General features: G+C 43.9%; 2 protein-coding genes across 2 annotated transcripts in view; both read right to left on the reverse strand.

Moving 5' to 3' along the window:
- KIAA1549 (KIAA1549 ortholog) overlaps nt 1–4,092 on the reverse strand; it is a 161,607-nt gene extending 157,515 nt beyond the window's left edge. The window contains exon 1 of the mRNA XM_081790753.1: nt 4,088–4,092. Within this exon, the coding sequence (XP_081646879.1) occupies nt 4,088–4,092 (5 nt within the window). The remainder of the gene's footprint in view (nt 1–4,087) is intronic.
- A 4,999-nt stretch (nt 4,093–9,091) lies between these two features.
- Nucleotides 9,092–21,355, reverse strand: ZC3HAV1L (ZC3HAV1 like). The gene is made up of 4 exons (XM_060633238.3): nt 20,919–21,355; nt 19,902–20,037; nt 15,026–15,284; nt 9,092–13,270 (listed from the first exon to the last, which is right to left on the reverse strand). The coding sequence occupies exons 1-4, from the start codon at nt 21,284–21,286 to the stop codon at nt 13,137–13,139; spliced, it is 897 nt and encodes a 298-aa protein (XP_060489221.2). The 5' UTR covers nt 21,287–21,355; the 3' UTR covers nt 9,092–13,136.

Consider the following 21,355-nt stretch of genomic DNA (forward strand, 5'->3'; position numbering starts at 1 on the left):
AGGCAAGGCAAGACACTAGAAATTAGCAGAATGTGGGCAGGGGCCACTTGCCTATCTGGAAGAAAAGCTATTTAGAAGGAATTTGGGGACAAAAGAGCAAATAGGTAGGATCTGATGAGCTTGTAGCAAGCAAAGAGTTTAGACCTGCCATGATCTAAACTAAAGATAGGTTTCCCCCGCTATTCAAAAGTAGGGCGCTCCTATGAAACCTTTCTTAAATAGAAATAGCACAAAGTAGAGAGTATATCCCACTTTCTGAAAGTTGGAAAGACATACATTAGTACAATAACAACTATTTTCATAAAAGTGAAAATGTTCTTTGGATTTCTTTCATTAGCAAAAACAGGTACTAATATAAGTCTTTTACAAAAGCGAAGTGGCCTAATGTGAACTTGCAGAAAGTGTAGGATACTTGTCATTACAAGGACTTCCTGCCTATCAAAAGGGAAGGAAGCCTTTGGAGGGAGTGACATTGTCAAAGCACCCATGACCATAAGTATAATGTTTAAAACCAGGATCCTTGTCCTGGATGGAATGGGCTGGAAATGTCTGTCCCTCTTGCACAGTTTAGTAGCCATCATGGCAAGTGAGAATGTTCTTGAAGCACAATCCTGACCTTGCCTCTCTGTCTGTTGCAGTTTCCCCTAAAATCCTTCCCCCCCAACACACAAGCTGCCACTGACCAACTGGCTAAGTCCTCTGCCCACACTCTCCATGGTCATTTCCCACTATAGCCCCACACCCAGCAGCTCCCTGAGGCATGCCAAAAATCCACATTAGAATCACGGCAACAGTTGGTGAAAGCTGTTTTTAGAATCACCCTCATTCTCTGGCATTCTACTAACTCCAACTCACATATGACTGTGTTCTCAAACTCAGGGGCTCTGGCTCAAATTCAGAATGAGAAAAATGATAGTCGTCTAGCTCAGTCTCTTATTCTTCCGTCTTGTCGTGAGTTCGACCAATTACATGAGTAAATAAACCAAGCCCATACTAACTATGTATCTGTCCTGATGACCCTGATTCTCTAGAAAACCCCTTCTTCCCTCAAAGCCCTCAATGGACACCCTTGCTAGGAGAGATCTCTGCTCTTGAACTTCTTGGAATTGCGGGCAGAGCATCGCTTCTCCAGAAAGCCTTCTTTGATCTGCCAGAGCTGGCTTTGTTGCCCTTCCTCTGGGCTGCCATAAGTCCTCGTGATGCCCCTGTCACGGCACTGACCACACAGAATAAGACTCCATGTGTCTCTGAGTCCTTCAAGGGCAGAGACCTTCTCATTCGCAACTATTTATTCCCTAGTGTCTAGTGCGGTGCATGGCAGGTTTTAGGGCTCAACTCATGCTTGTTGAATGAATAAGTAGAAGTACAAGGTTCCAAGCCAGCCTCTTCCCTCACCTCATGCCTCCCTGCACTCCAATGAACAATTCACCTAATTAATCAATTAGGTTAACTCAGCAAACTACCCTAAGGGGAGCATGAGTGTCCCCAGTTCTTTGGTGCCCGGGCCAGAAGGGATACACTGACAGAGAACTTCTCAGATCTCAAAGGATGTCCAGAAATGCCAGATTCCTCTACTCTACACTATGAAACACCAATGGAGACTGCATGAAAAATATAAAAGGTCACTTCAGATATGACATTACCTTGGTCTTACACAGAATTCAGTAGGCTATGGTCATTGGCTGCAGCAAACATTTATTAAATTTAGTGAACCAAGACTCTTCACAGAAATAGAGGAAAAACACGATCTCTGCCCTTTAGGAAATGACAATCTCCAAACAATAAAATATGCTTACAAAATTTGAATTTTATAGGCTCTGGATGAAGAGCATTGGATTGTGAGAAGCTGGGTAAAATTATCTGCCCACGAACAACTGTGTGTGGAACTCCTCTGCCCTTTAAAAAGGCAAGTTAAGAAATTTCTAGACCGGCGCTGTCTACAAGATGGAAAGTTTCTGGGACATTGGAAGTGTTCCATAAATCTGTGCCATCCAGTGAAGAAGCCACTAGCCACAAATGGCTCTGGAGCCCTTTAAGTGTGGCTAGTGTAACCAAGGAGCTCAATTTTTAATGTTTAAAAAAAAAATTTTTTTAATGGCTTCATGGATTCAACACACTATTTTCTTTTTTAAACGTTTATTTGTTTTTGAGAGGGACAGAGACAGACAGAGCATGAGCAGGGGAGGGGCAGAGAGAGAGGGAGACAGAGAATCCCAAGCAGGTTCCACGCTATCAGCAGAGAGCCTGATGCAGGGCTCGAACTCACAAACTGTGAGATGGTGACCTGAGCTGAAACCAAGGGTCAGATGCTTAACCAACCGAGCCACCCAGGCGCCCCACAGACACAACTTTCTACACCAGAGTTTTCTCATTTGTAAAATGGGAATAATCATAACTACCTCGTACCACCCCATAGCACCCTCTAATCTTCTGAGTATCAACTTGAACTTCGGGGTTTGGGTGTGATGGGCTTGTCTGCCTGAGATTCAGACCAGAATCGAATGCAGCCACCATCTCCTGTGACCATAGATGTCTGAGGGACTCCCATGTACAGCACAGATTTGCCACCAGGTGAGCAAAAAATAAGACATCTGCCGATAAAACAGCTATAGTGAAGACAAACACTTCATAAATATAGATACAAAACTTTGAAAACTCCCCTTCACGCTTCAAAGTCCATTGCTCAGCACGCCTTGCAAAGGTTCTCAGACTCCTGCACGAGAAGTCCAGCCTGGGAGGACGGTCCTCTGGTGGCCCCAGCACCTGCTCCTCTCCCACAGCCCCTTGTCCTTCACCCACCATTGATTCGAAGCACTCCTCCTCATGCCAGCCCTCCCTGACTGCTCCATTCCCATCTAAGAAGCCATTTCCCTTAGCCTCTTATTCCTGAGCACCTACTGCTCGCAACTGCATACTTCATTCTGCATTCGGTTTCATGTCTATTTTGCCACTAAACCGTAATCTCCCTGAGGACGGACACTATTACTTCTTGTTAAGAGAGGAGTTTTTACACGATGGCTGATTGCTCAGACTCGGGCCAGGACTCTCTGTATTTGTGTTACATCTCCACTACTTGTTAGCTATGACACATTAGCCCCTTTGTGCCTCGGTGTCCTCATCTAGAGAATGGAACAATAATAATAATAACTCCCTCACGAAGCTGTATGAAGATTAAATGAATCGGTATACATAAAACTCTTAGAAAAGAGAGTAGCACATTGGCAAGCTTTACGTCAGTGTTAGTGTTAGTTAGTAGTACCCATGGCCACTATTTGGTCAATACCTGGTACAGGGTCCAGCACAAAATAGGGTCTCAGTAAATGAATGGATGAATGAATGAATGAATTTCCATCAGACTACTACAGTGATGTTTTTACATTTTTTTAATATTTATTTTTGAGAGAGAGAGAGCAGGGGAGGGGCAAAGAGAGAGGGAGACACAAAATCCAAAGCAGGCTCCAGGCTCCGAGCTGTCAGCACAGAGCCTGACACGGGGCTCAGGGCTCGAACTCACCAACTGTGAGATCGTGACCTGAGCCAAAGTCAGACCCTTAACCGCCGAGCCACCCAGGCGTCCCTGTTTGTTTTTTTTTTTTTTTTAATACTATAGTAATGTTTTGATCTTTTTCCTTCTGACCCCTTTCTGCCAGGTTGAAGCATTGACAATAATCTCTCAAAGCATGCTAAGTAACTATGATAGTGACTGGTCAATTTCTGATTAATGTGATTTTTCTTGTTTTTAAAGACACAGACACCAAGTTAATGAAGTACCTGTTCCCAGCTTCTGAGAGTTTTTAAAAATATTATACAATGACTTTGCAATACCCACAAAGTAATCTTCTGATGTTCAGTATTCATCCTGTTGACACGATGAATATATTCGGAGTTTCATGATCTGCTAGTCTTGTATTTCTGGAGATAAGTTCTACTTAGCCATGGTATAGTTTGGAACACGGGGTTTAGATGAAGACAGACCTGACTTTAAATACTGGTTTACCATTCATTCAATAACCATGTAACTTTGGCCGTGACTTTTCCAAGCCTTGGTTTCCTCACCTAAAAATGGAAATGTTAGTAGAATACCTACCTCATCGTGTTGTATGAAAAGAAGTTAAAAAATTGGGTCCCTCAGTAGTGTTATTGGCAGTAATAATGTACCATGATAATTATTATTGTTCCGTACTTTGCTGGAATTTTATTTAAGAATTTTGTAACTAGATTCAAAAAATGAAACTGGCTTCTAATGGAATCTTTAAGGAATTTTCCTTGTCAGTGTTAAGAATAGCACCTACTTAGCTCACAGAATTAAAATGGGATCATGACATAGCTCTCATTTTTCTAAAAAGAACTTTAATTTTTTATTACACATTGTAGAAAAGGTAGGAGATACAGGGAATCAAGTTTATGAATATTAAAATTATCTATAGTCTCACTTAACCAGAAGAAGCATTGTTAACATTAGACTCTATGCTCTCCCAAGCATTTAAATGCATAAATGTGTGTGCATACATACCCACATTATCATGCTGATAAAAAATTAGGATCGGGCTGTACACAAAATTTTGTCGCACTAAACACTATATTATGAACGTCTTTTTACCTTAATAGGTAATACTCCCCAAACTCCCATCATTTTTAATGGAGGCATTGTATTCCAAAATACTAACCTATCATAAGTTGTTCAGCACACTCCCTAATGTTGGACAATTAGGTGGTTTCCTTCATACGTAATGCTGCCTCAGACATCGTGCTAGGTATTTCTATTGGCCCACGATCCACCCTCCACCCTTCTCCACCATGCTGTTTGCTTCGAGAAGCGAGACTTTGCAAGACTGCCTCATTGGGCTTCCTCCCTCTCTGGCTTCCGATGCATCTGGCCAGTGTGGGAGGGGGTGGGGGTGGATAACACCAGCAAGAAATCTGATCATGGAAAAGGAACCAAGGGTGTTTATTCCCCCAGCTCCCACCCTGAAAACACTACTAGTTGGCCGTGTCCTCAAGCATAAGAGCTAGAATGCATCTGGTGGGAGGTTCTGTCCTATGACTACTCCTGCCGGGTTCTTGGAACAGCTCCTTCCCTTTGTGCCTTCATGCTTAGGGTGGTATGGTGCCCCCACCACTGCTAGCCCAAGTTATGCCACCCACCTTTGTGGGTTTCCCTTGACCCTGCCTACCTCTTCATAGAGAGTCCTTCATTAAATTGTCTCCATTTATCCATTTTAAGTGTACCATCTCCTTCTTGCCAGGAACCTAACAAATATAAACAACTTTGTAAGTAAATTCCTGTATACATCTTTTATTATCATATGATATATTTCTCAAACTGGAATTATTTGATCAAAGAGCATGTGTATTTTTTTTTAATTTTTTAAATGTTTTTATTTATTTTTGAGAGAGACAGAGACAGAATGAGAGTGGGTTAGGGGCAGAGAGAGAGGGAGACACAGAATCGGAAGCAGGCCCCAGGCTCCGAGCTGTCAGCACAGAGCCCGACACGGGGCTCGAACTCACGAGCCACGAGATCATGACCTGAGCCGAAATCGGACGCTCAACCGACTGAGCCACCCAGGCACCTCAAAGCATGTGTATTTTTAAGACCTTTTACAATATTGCCAACTTGCTCTCCAATATACCATTCCTCCAGCAGTACAGAACTTCTGCCCTCAGGCTCCTTGTCCAACTGGATATTATAATTTCTTTTCATCTTTTGCTATGTTCGTAAGCACTGCTATACTATAGAGACAGTCTCATCTATGAAAGTCTGTGTTGGGAGGAGATCAGCTAGTAATCATTGCGGTCTATTTGTTTTAGTTTTCCCTGCATAACTTTCTTGGTGTTTTATTCTATTACCTGTTACAAATTGACCGGTTAGCCCATATTTGGCCTTTAAGAATTCATTAAAATTATACCTGGTTTCATCCTACCCATGTGTAAGGATGCCACCTCTCCCCCATGCTCTGTCAAAGCTGAAATCATGTTTATGTCATGTCTTTCCATACACAACCTTGTCACTCTTTGGATTTCAGAACTTGACTTATGACTAGTCTCTTTTTAATTAATAATTTATTTATTTTTTAATTTACATCCAAGTTGGTTAGCACATGGTGCAACAATGATTTTAGGAGTAGATTGCTTAATGCCCCTTACCCATTTAGCCCATCCCCCCTCCCTCAACCCCTCCAGTAACCCTCTGTTTGTTCTCTATATTTAAGAGTCTCTTATGTTTTGTCCCCCTCCCTGTTTTATATTATTTTTGCTTCCCTTCCCTTATGTTCATCTGTTTTGTAACTTAAAGTCCTCAAGAGTGAAGTCATACGATGTCTTTGTCCAACTCATTTCGCTTAGCATAATACCCTCTAGTGCCATCCACGTAGTTGCAAATGGCAAGATTTCATACTTTTTGATTGCCGAGTAATACTCCATTATATATATATATATATATATATATATATATATATACCACATCTTCTTTATCCACGCATGTATCGATGGACATCTGGGCTCTTTTCATACTTTGGCTATTGTCGATAGTGCTGGTAAAAACATGGGGGTGCGTGTGCCCCTTGGAAACAGCATACCTGTGTCCCTTGGATAAATAACTAGCAGTGCAATTGCTGGGTCATAGGGTAGTTCTATTTTTAATTTTTTGAGAACCCTCCATACTGTTTTCCAGAGTGGCTGCACCAGTTTGCATTCCTACCGGCAGTGCAAAAGAGATCCTCTTTCTCTACATCCTCACCAACATCTGTTGTTGCTTGAGTTGTTAATTTTAGCCGTTCTGACTGGTGTGAGGTCGTATCTCATTGTGGTTTGGATTTGTATTTCCCAGATGATGAGTGGTGTTGAGCATTTTTTCATGTGTCGGTTGGCCATCTGGATGTCGTCTTTGGAGAAGTGTCTATTCATGTCTTTTGCCCATTTCTTCACTGGATTATTTGTTTTTGTTTTTGTTTTTAATTTTTTTTAACGTTTATTTATTTTTGAGACAGAGAGAGACAGAGCATGAACAGGGGAGGGGCAGAGAGAGAGGGGGAGACACAGAATCTGAAACAGGCTCCGGGCTCTGAGCGGTCAGCACAGAGCCCGACACGGGGCTCGAACTCACGGGCCGTGAGATCATGACCTGAGCCGAAGTCGGCCACTTAACCGACCGAGCCACCCAGGCGCCCCTGGATTATTTGTTTTTTAGGTGTTGAGTTTGATAAGTTCTTTATAGATTTTGGATACTAACCCTTTATCTGATATGTCGCTTTCAAATATCTTCTCCCATTCCGTCGGGTGCCTTTTAGTTTTGCTGAGACTTATGACCAGTCTCTTACTCTTTTTTTTTTTTTTTTTTTTTTTTTTTTAATTTTTTTTTTTTTCAACGTTTTTTATTTATTTTTGGGACAGAGAGAGACAGAGCATGAACGGGGGAGGGGCAGAGAGAGAGGGAGACACAGAATGGGAAACCGGCTCCAGGCTCCGAGCCATCAGCCCAGAGCCTGACGCGGGGCTCGAACTCACGGACCGCGAGATCGTGACCTGGCTGAAGTCGGACGCTTAACCGACTGCGCCACCCAGGCGCCCCGACCAGTCTCTTACTCTTGACTTATGACCAAGCTTGAGAAAAGTTACGATTTTGTAGGTTATCTGATTCTTCTTGTGACTTCCCACATCCTGAACTGAAGTGCAACTCCACATTTAATTTTTTGAAAATTTAAGTAAATCAAGAATATTTTTTTTTAATTTCTTAAAAGCTTATTTATTTTGAGAGCGTACATGTGGAGGAGGGAGGGAGAGAAAGAGAGAAGGGGGGAGAGAGAGAAACCCAAGCAGGCTCCACGCTGTCAGCCTGGAGCCCAACAGCGCGGTACGCAATCCCACAAACCATCAGATCATGACCTGAGCCGAAACCAAGAGTTCGACGTTCAACCAACTGAGCCACCCAGGCACCCCGAACTTTTTGAAAATTTAAGTAAATCAAGAATATTTCTGTAAAAAACAAGACATAAAACCATATATTCATTACCACCTTCAATGTGCATGTACTTGCTAATGGGAGAAATTGAATCCTGCCTCTCGCACGCCACATGGAAAACTTCTGCTATAAATATTGAAGAGTAATGTGAATTGGCTAATAGTGCAAAAATGTGCCCCAGCTGCCATGTGTACTTGCAGTAAATACCACACAACTGCAGGTATGCCCAGAGCTACTGATCAGAAGACAAAGAGGAAGGGAAATGGATACTGGAAACCACTGATTGTGCAAGGATCTACAGTATCCAGGCAATCCGAAAGGCAAGGACCTATAATATCCAGGCAATCCAAAAGGCAGGCCTTGACAGGTTGATTCGTTTTTGCTTCCCACACGTTTCCACCACAGAAACCCTCCACAAAGTCTGAAACTATATCTGTTTCCAATGATGACAGTGGTTCAGCCCACAGACCTGCACAGAGTTCACAAGCAATCATGTTTTGTGTTGAGGACGTAGGATAAGAGATGTGGAGAAGCATTTCCGTGGGGCCTGGGTGGTGTAAGTCATAAGCAGAGAAAACCTTTTAAAGCAGAGGCCCAAGGCAGGGTCCTCTCTTGCCTGGGTCAGGGCAGTACTGATTTAACTCATCTGTGTTTTGATCATTAAACAGGGTAGTATATCTAAAGAACTTAGAACAGCACTACACAATGGTATTATGAGTGATTATTACTTCCTTCTGAATACATTCCTGTATTCTCCCAAATTTCTACAATGATATAATACTTTATTTTCCAATAAATCTCTTGGAAAAATATTCCTAAATAAGAATAGAGAAATTCAATGATAGAGTAATACGTTATTTTACAAATAATAATGAATATGAGGTGATGGATGTGTTAACTAACCTTAGTGTGGTAATCATTTCACAATTATATACATGTATCAAATCATCATCTCATACACCTTAAACTTATACAGTGTTATATGTCAATAATATCCCAATAAAGCTGGGAAAAATTTTTTTTAAATAATAATGACATTCCGAATCAATGTACAAAACTCAAAACAGTGCTTAGAATAAACATACTTTGAGCATATAGCAATAAAAATAAAAAGGAAATTGCATACACATATAAAATATAAATCAATTTTATTTATGAATGTATAGATGTATATAATTATAACAAAAATTACCAAATAGTGAAAAGAAATACATTAGAAGAACATATGTCATAACAGAGTTACTCAGAATTTAAGGAGGTTTTAATATAGTAAAACCAGTAACATAATCATGTTAGGTGGTTAAATGATAAAAATTATATGATTATACAAAGATACCAATTCTTACTAAAAGCTTCCAACAATAAATGTTTTTTCCCTTATTAAATAGAGAACATTTGTTTAAAGCCAACAATAAACTTCATATGTAATGAAGAAACATCAGAATTTATATTTTAACACAATTTTATTTAACACAAAGCAAAACAGAAATACACAAGAAAAGACAAACATGTCTTTTTTGCAGCTATGGTTTTACATTTGGAAGAAACAAAAAGGCCACCTAACACTGGTAGAACAAAGATAATTCAACAAAAGACAAACATTTAAAAAATTAATAGCATTCTAATGACAGAGATTCCCATACTGAGTAGCAATACAGATGTATTTAGCCAAGAAAAAATTAATGTAATAAGGGATATATAAGGCCTAGATAAAACCAAGAACAAATTATCACGAGAGAAATCAAGGAACCCGTCAGTAAGGAAGCGACTTAATTCCTTGATGGGAGGAATTAGTGTCATAAGCATAAGTCTTAAACAGTTCATTTTAGGCCTTGATGATTCCAAATGAAGCACCAAAAAGATGTTTACCTTAAATAACGCATTCCTTAGGGGAAAAAAGACTTTTTGAAAATTAAAAATATATATGTGGGGGCAAAAAAGAACAATGAAGACCAGTATCATACTGATTCCATGGATTCAAACACAGAGTTTGATTCATTACATGACAAAAAATACTTCTTCACTGCGAAGTGTCCAAAAAGAAGAAATTACGGTTTTGTTTTGGCTCAAAGCTCGGGAGTTAAAGCAGAAAGCCTGGCAAAGCAAGTACTACTCTGAGAACTTTGAGAATGCTAAGAGAACGGCCTCTCTTGGGGTCAGGAAAGACTAACTAGCATTTTAAAGAATCTGGTTTTGCCAGGTTTCAAGGCAGGAAGAGGGAAGGATTGGCACTTAACAGGAACATCCTTTACAAACAGAGAGTCATAAAATAAAATGGCACATTCCAAAAATTACAAGTAGGTCAGTACACACAATATTGGTCTGCATTTTCAAAACTCAGTCAAAGGCCAATATTTAAAAACCTGAAAATGTATCATAAAATCTGGATCTGGCTTCTTTCGACTAGTTGGACAACATGACAGCCTGGGTCTGCTCGCCCACATGGGTATGAGAGGCAGGTGCCCCCTCAGATGGGCAACTTGCTACGACATGTCCTCTCTCCCCCCATTTCTCTTACAGCCAGCTCACATCATCCATTTAGGTCATCTGTCTCATCCAAGAAGGCATTTGAGTTTATGACTCCTACCTTGCATTGTGGGGACCAATGAAGGTTATGGCAAAAGATAGCATGTGATTAGATCTGCATTTCAAAAGCCCAACTGGGCACAGGGTGGAAGGCTTGGGGATGGTGGGGTGGGTAGAAGGTGGTAAGGAGACCAATGAAATCCACAAAAGCCTATTGTATGAAAAATTAAAATGGGGCTGCCATCACTGAAGGAAAGCAGGGGGCTACCTCACACCTTCTATAAAAATACTCTCACAAGACAGAACCGGAAAACCAAGGAGTCCTGGATCTGTGGCATAAGAGCAAGAGCTGATGAGGATTGGAAACAAGGCTGTGTGTAGGGGATGGAAAGAAAGGGGCAGAGGAGGACAAAAACTTGAGAGCTCTGAAGGGAAACTAATCTCCAACACTGGGTAACCAGTCTGACATAAGGAACCAGGAGAAAGACGAGTATGAGGACAATTTGTAGGGTTTTGCTTTAAGTTGGTAGTCTGTTGATACTCCAAAAATAAAGAAACCAAAGAAGGGACGAGTCTATAGGAAAGTTAATATTTAACCTAGGTTATGTTGAATTTGTGAGGTCTATGGATGTGCACCTTCCCTCATACGCCCTGATAAATGACCAAAGAAAAATCATCTCCAATTCTCCCGTAGTAACTTTCCAACAGCTGAATCATGAGCTGGAAATGAGGGTCAAGTATAATTATATAAAATATCTTTACAGAATGAATACTAACAGAACTAAGCTTTAAAGGGAATATTATACATTCCCTATGTATTCACTATACATAAAATATTGTAACAGAGATTACAGAGGGCTAATAACTGCACATAAAAGCATAATTAGAAGATGTATAAAAAAAAACACAATACTGTAAAAGTCCACCAAGTCTCTTAATAGACAGGATATACATTTATACCCTACACTTTCCATTAAGAATTTAAGATGGCTAAAAAAATTTAATGAAAAATTAAAAAAGAATTTTAGATGGCTTATAGCAAAAATACACATAGTAAAAGGATAAGATGTAAATAATAATAATAAAATGTAAAAATAATTTTGTAAAAAAATAGCACCAGGAAAAATCAGAACTAGGAAAAAGGAAACAAGGTACGCAGAACAGAAGGGCTTTCAGAAATACTGCTGTGGACAACCAAAGTGAAAAGATTAACCGCGTGACTCTCATTGTCCATGAGGAGAAAACACAGCAATTTCTCACTCTGAAAAGGATGTTTCTGCACACCTTCCCCAGTAGAGAAGACAGCATTTCGTGATAAAACATGCTTCTAAACTAAATTAATGCAGCTTTACGAAAAACTCACTACCCTTGTCCCTATTTCTCAAATGTGTTATCGCAGGAAAGGTAAACTTAAAAACAAACAAACAAAACTTGACACACTGACATTTGGGGATATCACAACAGGAAACCCAGAAAAAGATCTCATGATGCTGCTTCTCCGTACCCCTCAATGAAAACAAAGAACCAAACATCTGAGCTTAACTGGATGAAGGGAGCTGGCCGGGGTGGAGAAGGGAGATAAAGGCAACGTGAGATGGGTGAGGTATATAGGTTTCTGATGGTCTCTCCTGATCCACAGAAAGAATGGATACGACTTCGAGGAACAGAGGAACAACATACTGTTTAAACGGCAGCAATGGAGCTTTGGCAAAGAAATTTAATAAAAAACGGAGAGTGGACAGAGTGAGGTAGAAATCTTTGGTGAGCACTCAAAAGTTATAAAGCTATGGTACTGGCTGAGGACGGATCCACAGAGGCGGGTATCATATGAGCAGGTACAAGTGATATCCTCTCGTGAAAATCAAGGAACCTCATCGAAAGCCATGCCGTATCAGCACAGAGGAGGGCCCCAGGAACCGAAGGGCAAACACGAAATGCACCATATAAGACATACAGAAAACACACACAGGAAAATACTCACTTGCATACACTTAAAGAAACGCAAACCAAAAAGACGGTATCCTTTAGCACCTACAAGCCTAAGCAAAAGAAGAAATTCAAAAATTCAGTATGGTAAGGATTTTAAGAGTCCTATTCAAAATTTGTGAGAGAGAATTGAAATATCCCAGAATAAGGGAAATAGTGAAGTAAGCGATCATCTGTTAGTGTATCCGTGCATTCAAATGATTATACGTGATAAAATGCGAATAGGGAAAGGTGCTTATGAAACTTTAAGAAAAAACAAGAGTACAAAGTGTACGTATTCTAGAACTACCACTATGTAAACTGCGTATATGGGCGCATAGGAAAAACCCTGGGTGGGTCACAGAGCAAGTCAGCAGAACCCACTCCTTTTGGAGCTCCCGCCGGCCTGGGGAAAGCTCTTGGGGACTTCGGGCAGGATGGGCCATCTTCACGGTGCACGCTGGACCGACCCCAACCATACTCACGTCCTATCCTCTCTGCCTGCTCAGCATCCAACCACATCCCCGACCACCGTCCTCTTTGATTTTACAACAACTTGTGAGGTAGGTACTACTACGACCGTGACTGGAAAATGATGAAATGAATGAGCTTACAAATTAAGCTCAACAGAAGCTTTGTTTTCAGACCTTCTAGTTGGACACGCTTCTTCTTTCACTGACGTCCTTTAAGGTTTACCTGCATGTGGTTTCTTGGCTGACTGAGCGGGGCCGGGCACCAGAGGGCTGGCCTCTGGAGCGCCGGCTACGTGTACTCCTGGCTCTTCAAGGCCCTGTGAACACTCAGCTGAAGCTGAATTCCCTAAAAAGAAGACGAAGAGATGAGCTTTCCTGGGACACCTCTTTTATCGCTCTCCATTTCATTTTGTGTTGGGAGCATCGGCCCAGCAGATCAGATCCCAGCCAAAAGTCCCAACACTGCTCTGGATTTGGAGAGTTTGTGTTTTCTAGATTTATTTCACACACACACACACACACACACACACACACACACAAGTTCATAGTTAGGAGAGACCCACTAAACAAGACCAGATGAGGGTGATGACAGGCCCTGTACCTGGCCTAGAAGATCCCCGCCATCATTCAGGCTTCCCTAGACAGCCTCCAACACTACCTTCAAACCACCCGCTCAGGAAGTCAGCCACGACCATCCCAACAGAACAAAACTCCGTATCAAGAAGCACCTGGGTGGCCCAGTCTGCTAAGCAGCCGTCAGCATGGAGCCCATTTCAGATCCTCTGTTCCCCTCTCTTTCTGCCCCTCCCCCCCCACCTCTCTCTCTCTCAAAAATAAATAAACATTTCAAAAGAAGAAGGAAAACAAAACAGAACTCCGTATCAATAGTTTGGAGACTCTGACTTTGCTGGTTTGGTTTTCCCAAATTCAGCAATTCTCCTAAGCCCACCACCCACTGAAACTGATTTCCAGCTATAAACAAATCGAATAGAATAAGTAACCTGAATGCATTGTAATTAAAAGTACACCAAACCACACTTTGTAGACCCATTTTTTAATGGTAGACTATGCAGCAACATGGGAAAATATTTATGATTCTTGATAAAGTGAAAATTTAAGATACTAATGCACACTTCGACCACAACTAGACCGGAATTTGTATAGTAACAGGAGGGACGGCCCTGCAAAATAAATGGTAACAATCATTGTGGATGGAGTGAGTGGAATCATGCAATTTATATCTCTACTCTCTACTTCCTAAATTTTTCTGTAATATGGTTAAAATTTCTTAATAACTAAAAAAGAACATACTTTCTTAAAAGTTCTCATCACGGGAAAACAAACTTTGTAACTATGTATGATGACAGACGTTACCTACACTTAACTGCGATCATTTCTGCTGTGTATACAAATATCGAAATACGTACCTCTGAAACTAATACAACGTTGTATGTTTACTACCTCAGTAAAAGTAAAGAAAGAAAAAGAAAACACTTGAATTCAAATTTAATAAAGAAATCCATTCCTGTGTTTTCCTTCTCTTTCTAGGCCACTGGCCCACCTCCTTCCTCTTTCTTCCTAACAAAGCTGTGAGGACAGTTGTACCTACTTCCTGGCCCCCAGCTTAGCGAGGAGGTACACTGCTCAAACCCTTGGGCAGATGTTATTAGCCGGCGGTGCAGAAACTAAACTCTATCCCTTCCTTCCTTTAGTTAGAACCACAGTTCTAGGGGCACCTGGGTGGCTCAGACGGTTAAGCGTCCAATTCTTGGTTTCAGCTCAGGTCATGATCTCAAGGTTTAGTGACTTCGAGCCCCACATCGGGCTCTGTGCTGACAGCGCATGCTTGGGATTCTCTCTCTCTGCCTCTCCCCTGCACGTGCATTCTCTGTCTCTCTCAAAACAAATAAGTAAAGTTTAAGAAAAAATTAAAAAAAAAAAAAGAAGAACCATAGTTCTCCATCAGAAAACATCAGAAAATATTGGTGGTCCGGTTTCCCCGAGGATAGAGCAAAACTTACAATGTGAGGTGCTATCCCCCCCAGACTCACTTTCTGGTCAAAACTATGTGTCGGTAGTGTTCTCCCTCTGATATTCTCACCTTGACTTTCAAGCACCTTGTGCAGCTTCATATGCTTGTAGGTAGAGATTATCTGAAAATTAACGACACTTGGGACACTCAGTCCTTGGTCCTGCAGCAGCTTCAGGGCTGCGGCATGAATGAGCTGATGGGACCGTTTGCATTTCTGAAGTCTGCACTCCCCTCTGACAAAGGACTTGCACACGTGAAACTTGTTGCACTTCTCCTTCATGTTGCAGTAGCCATGCAGCGCTTCCCCTTTGTTGTACAGCAAACACACCTGGCACAGAAATGAAGCGACGCTTGACACATTTGTTTGCACTGTCATTTACGGCAATTGATGAAAGAAAAAAAAAATTTATTTTTACGATTTTAGTTTTAAGTCATTTCTACACCCAACGTGGGGCTCGAACGCACAACCCCGAGACCAAGAGTCACACGCTCCACTGACTGAGCCAGCCAGGCACCCTGAGAAAACATTTCTGTAAAAGAAGTGTGATCAGCAGAGACTTGGGCCAACATATGTCAAAATATAAACGAACTGAACAGTATGACATTGGTTCAGGGATGTAGAGGAGATCAAGAAAAAGAGATCCTACACCTAGCCTCAAAAGAAAAATAATCCATTCCTTAAAGATTTGATAGAGCTCAACAATAAAACTGTATGAGCCTCATGTTTTCTTAAAAAAATTTTTTTAACGTTTTTATTTCTTTTTGAGACAGGGAGAGACAGAGCATGAACAGGGGAGGGTCAGAGAGAGGGAGACACAGAATCTGAAACAGGCTCCAGGCTCTGAGCTGTCAGCACAGAGCCTGACACGGGGCTCGAACTCACGGACTGCGAGATCATGACCTGAGCCGAAGTCGGCCGCCTGACTGAGCCACCTAGGCGCCCCAAGCCTCATGTTTTCTTGTAGAAGACTTTTTAACTAATACTGTGGTTCCGTGCGATTTTAAATTTTTTCTTTTTTTTAAAAATGTTTATTTATTTATTTGGGGGGGCACAGAGAGAGGGAGAGAATGAATCCCAAGTAGGCTCTGTGCTGCGCAGGGCCCAACTCAGAGCTCGATCTCACAAACTGAGATCACGACCTGAACCAAAATCAACAGTCACTTAACTGACTGAGCCACTCAGACACCCCTAAATTTTTTATCTTAATGCTTTTGTTGTTCAAAAATAAACACTATTCTGGCTTTCTGTATTTTCTTAAAACAGTTTTTTTTAATGTTTATTTATAATTATTAGTTTAATGTTTATTTATTTTTGAGAGGGAGATAGAGTGTGAGAGAGAGAGAGGGAGACACAGAATCCGAAGCAGGCTCCAGGCTCCGAGCTGTCAGCACAGAGCCCAACGTGGGACTTGAACTCGTGAACCACAAGATCACGACCTGAGCTGAAGTCGGACGCTTAACCAACTGAGCCGCCCAGGCGCCCTGTTTATTATTTTTGAGGGAAAGAAAGTGATCAGGAGAGGGGCAGAGAGAGAGAGGGAAAGAGACAGAGAGTCCCAAGCAGGCTCCACACTGTCAGTGCAGAGCCTGAGGCAGGGCTTGAACCCACGAACAGTGAGATCATGACCTGAGTGGAAATCAAGAGTCAGACGCTCAACCAATGGAGCCACCCAGGCAACCTGAAACCATTTGGATGAGTCATATTTTTTTCTAGAAATGTGTCCATTTCATTGAAGTTTTCAAATGTATTAGTATCACATTGTACGTATTTCCAATGTGTGTTTCTTTCAACACCACCAAGTAATTCTCAGAGGACAATGACCAGATGTCCCACAGATTTTAACTCCACCCGAATACTGTCTACCTGGACGTAGCGGCAGATCCCACAGGTTAAGGGCTCAGTCCCACGAGGCTGCCCCACCTCAAATGTCCATCTGTTGCTGCCTGAACTGCTATAAAGGTCATCACCACCTCCTCCTCCAGTTGATGTGCCAGAACAGCTCACAGGAGTCAGATGACCACTTTATTATAAAATGATATAACCCGGGAACACACAGGTAGAAGAGCTGCACGTGGAGACGTGAGGGGAGAAAAGGTGTGGAGCTTCCATACCCTCTCCTGGGGCCTCACTCTCCCAGCACCTCCGTGTGCTCACCACCCTGCACGCTGTCTGGAGGTCTGTCCTTTTGGGTTTTTATGGAAACTTCCTAACACAGGCATGATGGATTACATCATGGGCCACTGGTAAATGAACTCCATCCCTAGGCCCCTCTGCCCTCCCAGGGGGTGGAAGAGTGAGGGGGAGGGGATAAAAGTTACAACTCTCGGGGCGCCTAGGGGGCTCAGGTGGTTAAGCGTTCGACTCTTGGTCTCGGCTCAGGTCATGATGTCACAGTTCATGGGGTTGAGCTCCGCGCTGACAGCACGGAGCCTTCTTGGGAACCTCTCTCTCCCTCTCCCTCTCTGCTCCTCCTCTGTTCACACAGTCTCTCTCTCTCTCTCTCTCTCTCTCTCTCTCAAAATAAATAAATAAAGTTAAAAAAAAGTGTTGGGGAAAAAAAAAAAAAGTTGTTCTCCTGACAACCAGCTCCCATCCTTAGGTTACCAAAGGGCTTTCCAAAAATCACTTAACAACAGACACCTTTAGAGCTCTCATCATGTAGGAAATTCCAAGGGTTTTAGGAGCTCTATGTCGGGAATGGGGATGAAGACCAAATATATTTATCATTATAACCATAAGATCACAATGTTTGTCCCTATCGTCTTTTTATTGTGTGATATATCTGTTCCTGTGTACTGTGTCTTTAGGAGAGTGGTGGAAAGGGGTCAGAGCCATTTCCATACAAGAGATGTGGGGCACCATTCCCGATTCCTCCGTGGTCCCCGCTACCAAAGTGGCCATGCTGCGTGTCACAGGATACACACCTCCAGTGCTGGGTGACAGGACCAGGGGTGGGCTCCTGTCCCAAGTGCAGCCAGCCCACTGGCTGCTCACAAAACACTGCGGTAGTTGGGTATGACAAGACGAGGCTGGACCCAGGAGAGCAGGCACAAGCCATAAGGAAACGGGCTCAATAAGTTCAACAATGTAACAACGTTAAACATCTGTAAGTCAAACAATATCATAAAAACTAAAAGGTTGGGGCACCTGGGTGGCTCAGTAGGTTGAGAATCCGACTTCAGCTCAGGTCATGATCTCACAGCTCGTGGGTTCGAGCTGCACGTCGGGCTCTGTGCTGACAGCTCAGAGCCTGGAGCCTGCTTCGGATTCTGTGTCTCCCTCTCTCTCTCTCAAAAATAAATAAACATTAAAAAAAAATTTTTTTTTTTAACTAAAAGGTAACTAGAAGTGTCGCCACCCCTTCTCTGTCAGAGAGGAAGGACTGGACTGGACCCCCGTTACTGCCATTCTCTTCTCCCTTCCTGCCAATAACCTGCTCCAGCTGCGGCTCCGGGTCCTTTTGGCAACATCGTTGGGATGTATCTGGCTTATAACCATGACTGATCAAGTCTGGCTTCAAAGCCCAAAGAAGTGAGAAAGGAGATGTGGATGCCAAGGATAAACCCCGTGGCTAAGGCTGACTCCTACAGATTCTACTGCCTTGAGGGCGGCCTTTGCCATCTCACCAAAGGCTCCAGCTCATACCTCCAGCCTTGTGACTTCCTTCCCTTCTCGACCCTGAACTACCTTAGCATTAACGGGGCACCACACTCACAAACGACCCTCCGGTTTCCCAACATCCCCCCTTCTTCCCACCCCACCCCTCTTCTGGCAACTTGAATGTCTACGACAGCATCAGTGCTAGAGTAGAAAATTCTACTTTTCACTGGTGGGCTCTTGTAATATTTTCTTTGGGGATTCCAACTGTTTTGTTTTCAAAAAGTCTTTGTGTATAGCTAAACAGATACAAATACGCTAATTTCACCATGACAGCAGTTCTAATGGGCACTGGTTAAACATTTGGAACTAAATCATTTCAAAGCAATTAAAATTGGTATCTAAAGCCCCAAGAAAGTAAATGGGGGAGGATACTTTCAACAAACGTGACCACAAAAGGGACCCGTATCATTACAGACATCTAATAGGGGCGCCTGCGTGGTTCAGTCGGTTAAATGTCTGACTCGCGATTCAGCTCAGGTCATGATCTTATAGTTTCGGGAGTTCGAGCCCTAAGTTGGGCTCTGCACTGAAAGCATGGAGCCTGCTTGGGATCCTCTCTCTCTCTCCCTCTCTCCCTCTCTCTCTCTCTCTCTCTGCCTCTCCTCCACTTATACAACCCCCCCAATAAATAAACTTTAAAAAAAAGACACCTTATCAATTAAAGGGAAAACAAATGCCTCAACAGAAAAATAGGCAAAAGCATGAACAGGCAATTCACAAAACACAGGCTTCAGAGACAGACGTAAATTCAAATCTGCTATGTACTATGTGACCTTGAGCAAGTTAATGTAGCTGAGTCTCAGTTTCCTCACCTGTAAAACCGGGACAGGTTATTAATGAGCTAAGATATGTGAATGACTTAGCCTTCAGTAAGCAATCAAAAAACTAGTGGCTAAGAGCACCTGGGTGGCTTAGTTGGAGCCTCCAACTCCTGGTTTCAGCTCAGGTCATGATCTCTGAGTTCGTGAGTTTGAGATCTCTCAAACAGCACAGAGCCTGCTTGGGACTCTCTGTCTCTGTCTCTGCCTCTGCCCCTCCCCCACTTGCTCTCTATCTCTCTCAAAAAAATAAAAATAAAATAAACTAGTAGCCATTTTCATTATTTCTTTACCACACGCGTCCATCACTCCTTGTGGATCAAAGCCTAAAATCACAGAGACTGCATAAAGGTCAGCACTGCACCATAACCCCCACCCATACACCTGACCTCTGCAAGGTGACTTTTGATGTTCTCGATCTCCTTCATCGTGCATTCAGTATGAGGGTGAATTCTTGGTAACTCACCTCTGGTAAAAGGCAGGGGTCATTCTGTAAAAGCAGGATCCGAAGCTGGGCCTCATTGAGGCCAAAAAGCCCATGGTTTTTCAGAACTTGGATGTTGACGGGTGTGTGGATATCATGGGAAAGGGTACAGGTAGACCTAGGAGAACACAGAGCTCTGGATCAGAGGCCCAGGTGAAGGGGCCAGTCCTCCGAAGTCCTGGCCTTCGACTCACGTGTGAAGTTAAACAATTTTCCCTGAACCCAAAGATACCACAGCTAATACAGCCAGCGCTAATAATAAAAAAGCCGAGTGGAAGCCACTCTCCTCCCAAGGTCACTTGCATTTTAAATCGGGATGCCTGAACGCCAGCCAAAGGCACCCCCTGCCCCAGTCACCTGCCTCGATGCCTTCTGTTGTTGGCCGGAAGGTGACTGACCGTACTTCTCCACCCCGAACAGCTGCCCCCCCCCCCACAGTCCCCCGACGTTGGGAATGAAGTGTGCCCCCGACCCCGCTTTGGGGAGCCTGAGTGAACCAAGGATGACCAGAGGCCTCAAAACACCGCCCTCGGTTTCCTGGGGGTCATTCCAGATCGGGCTTTCTAAACCCGGTGAGCACCGACTCACTTGGGTAAAACTTTGAGGTTACGTGCAAAGAAAGGAAGGGCACTCTCGATAAAGGGTCCGAGGACCTCACAGGTCCGCAAAAGCCCCCCAGTAGGACCACCGGAGTAAACGAACTCAAAAGTCCCAGTCCGGGTTTCCCGCGGCCGCGCCGCGGTTTCCGCGGGCAGGGGCTGGACTCCGGGGGGCGAGCAGCGGTGAAGAAATCCCGACCGATCGGGACGACTTCGGGCCTCGCTCCGCGCCGGAGCTGGAAGCGCAGGGGAGCCCCCTCCCCCACCCCCGAGGACGCCGCGGGGGCCCCTTCCCGGGCCTTCCCTTCCGCCCTCCGACGGCGGGGCGGGGTGCACCCCCCGAACGAGCGATCCCTTTTCTCCTTCCCCCGGGGCCCCGCTCCCCCGCCGCCCGCCTCACCAGCAGTCGCGGTTCGGGCACTTGCCCAGCATGTGGCGGCGGCAGAGGTGCAGCTGGTCGCAGGCCTGGCACTCGCCGCGCTGGTAGCGGGCGCAGAGGCGCGCGGAGGACACGGCCACCACCCGCCAGGCGCAGGGGCCGCCGCCCGCGCCGCCCGCGCCGGCCGCCGCCTCGGCCTCGGCGTCCCAGAGGCCCTCCCTCATCTCCACCTCCTGCAGCAGGAAGCGGTCGGGCCCGGCCTGGCGCAGCACGTCCCGGAGCCGGGCCTCCGAGAGCTCCACGTGGCCGCGCAGGTCCCGCAGGAACATGCGGCCGCCGTTGGCGCACAGCACCTTGGTGAGGAAGGAGCACACCGTGGGCTCCGCCATGGCCGCGGCCGAGCACGGAAACCCGAGGCGGGCAGACTCCTCCCAGTCACGTCCACGACTCGGGCCCGA

This window comes from Panthera onca, chromosome A2 (assembly GCF_046562875.1).
Source record: "Panthera onca isolate mPanOnc1 chromosome A2, mPanOnc1 haplotype 2, whole genome shotgun sequence".
NCBI classification, from domain to species: domain Eukaryota; kingdom Metazoa; phylum Chordata; class Mammalia; order Carnivora; family Felidae; genus Panthera; species Panthera onca.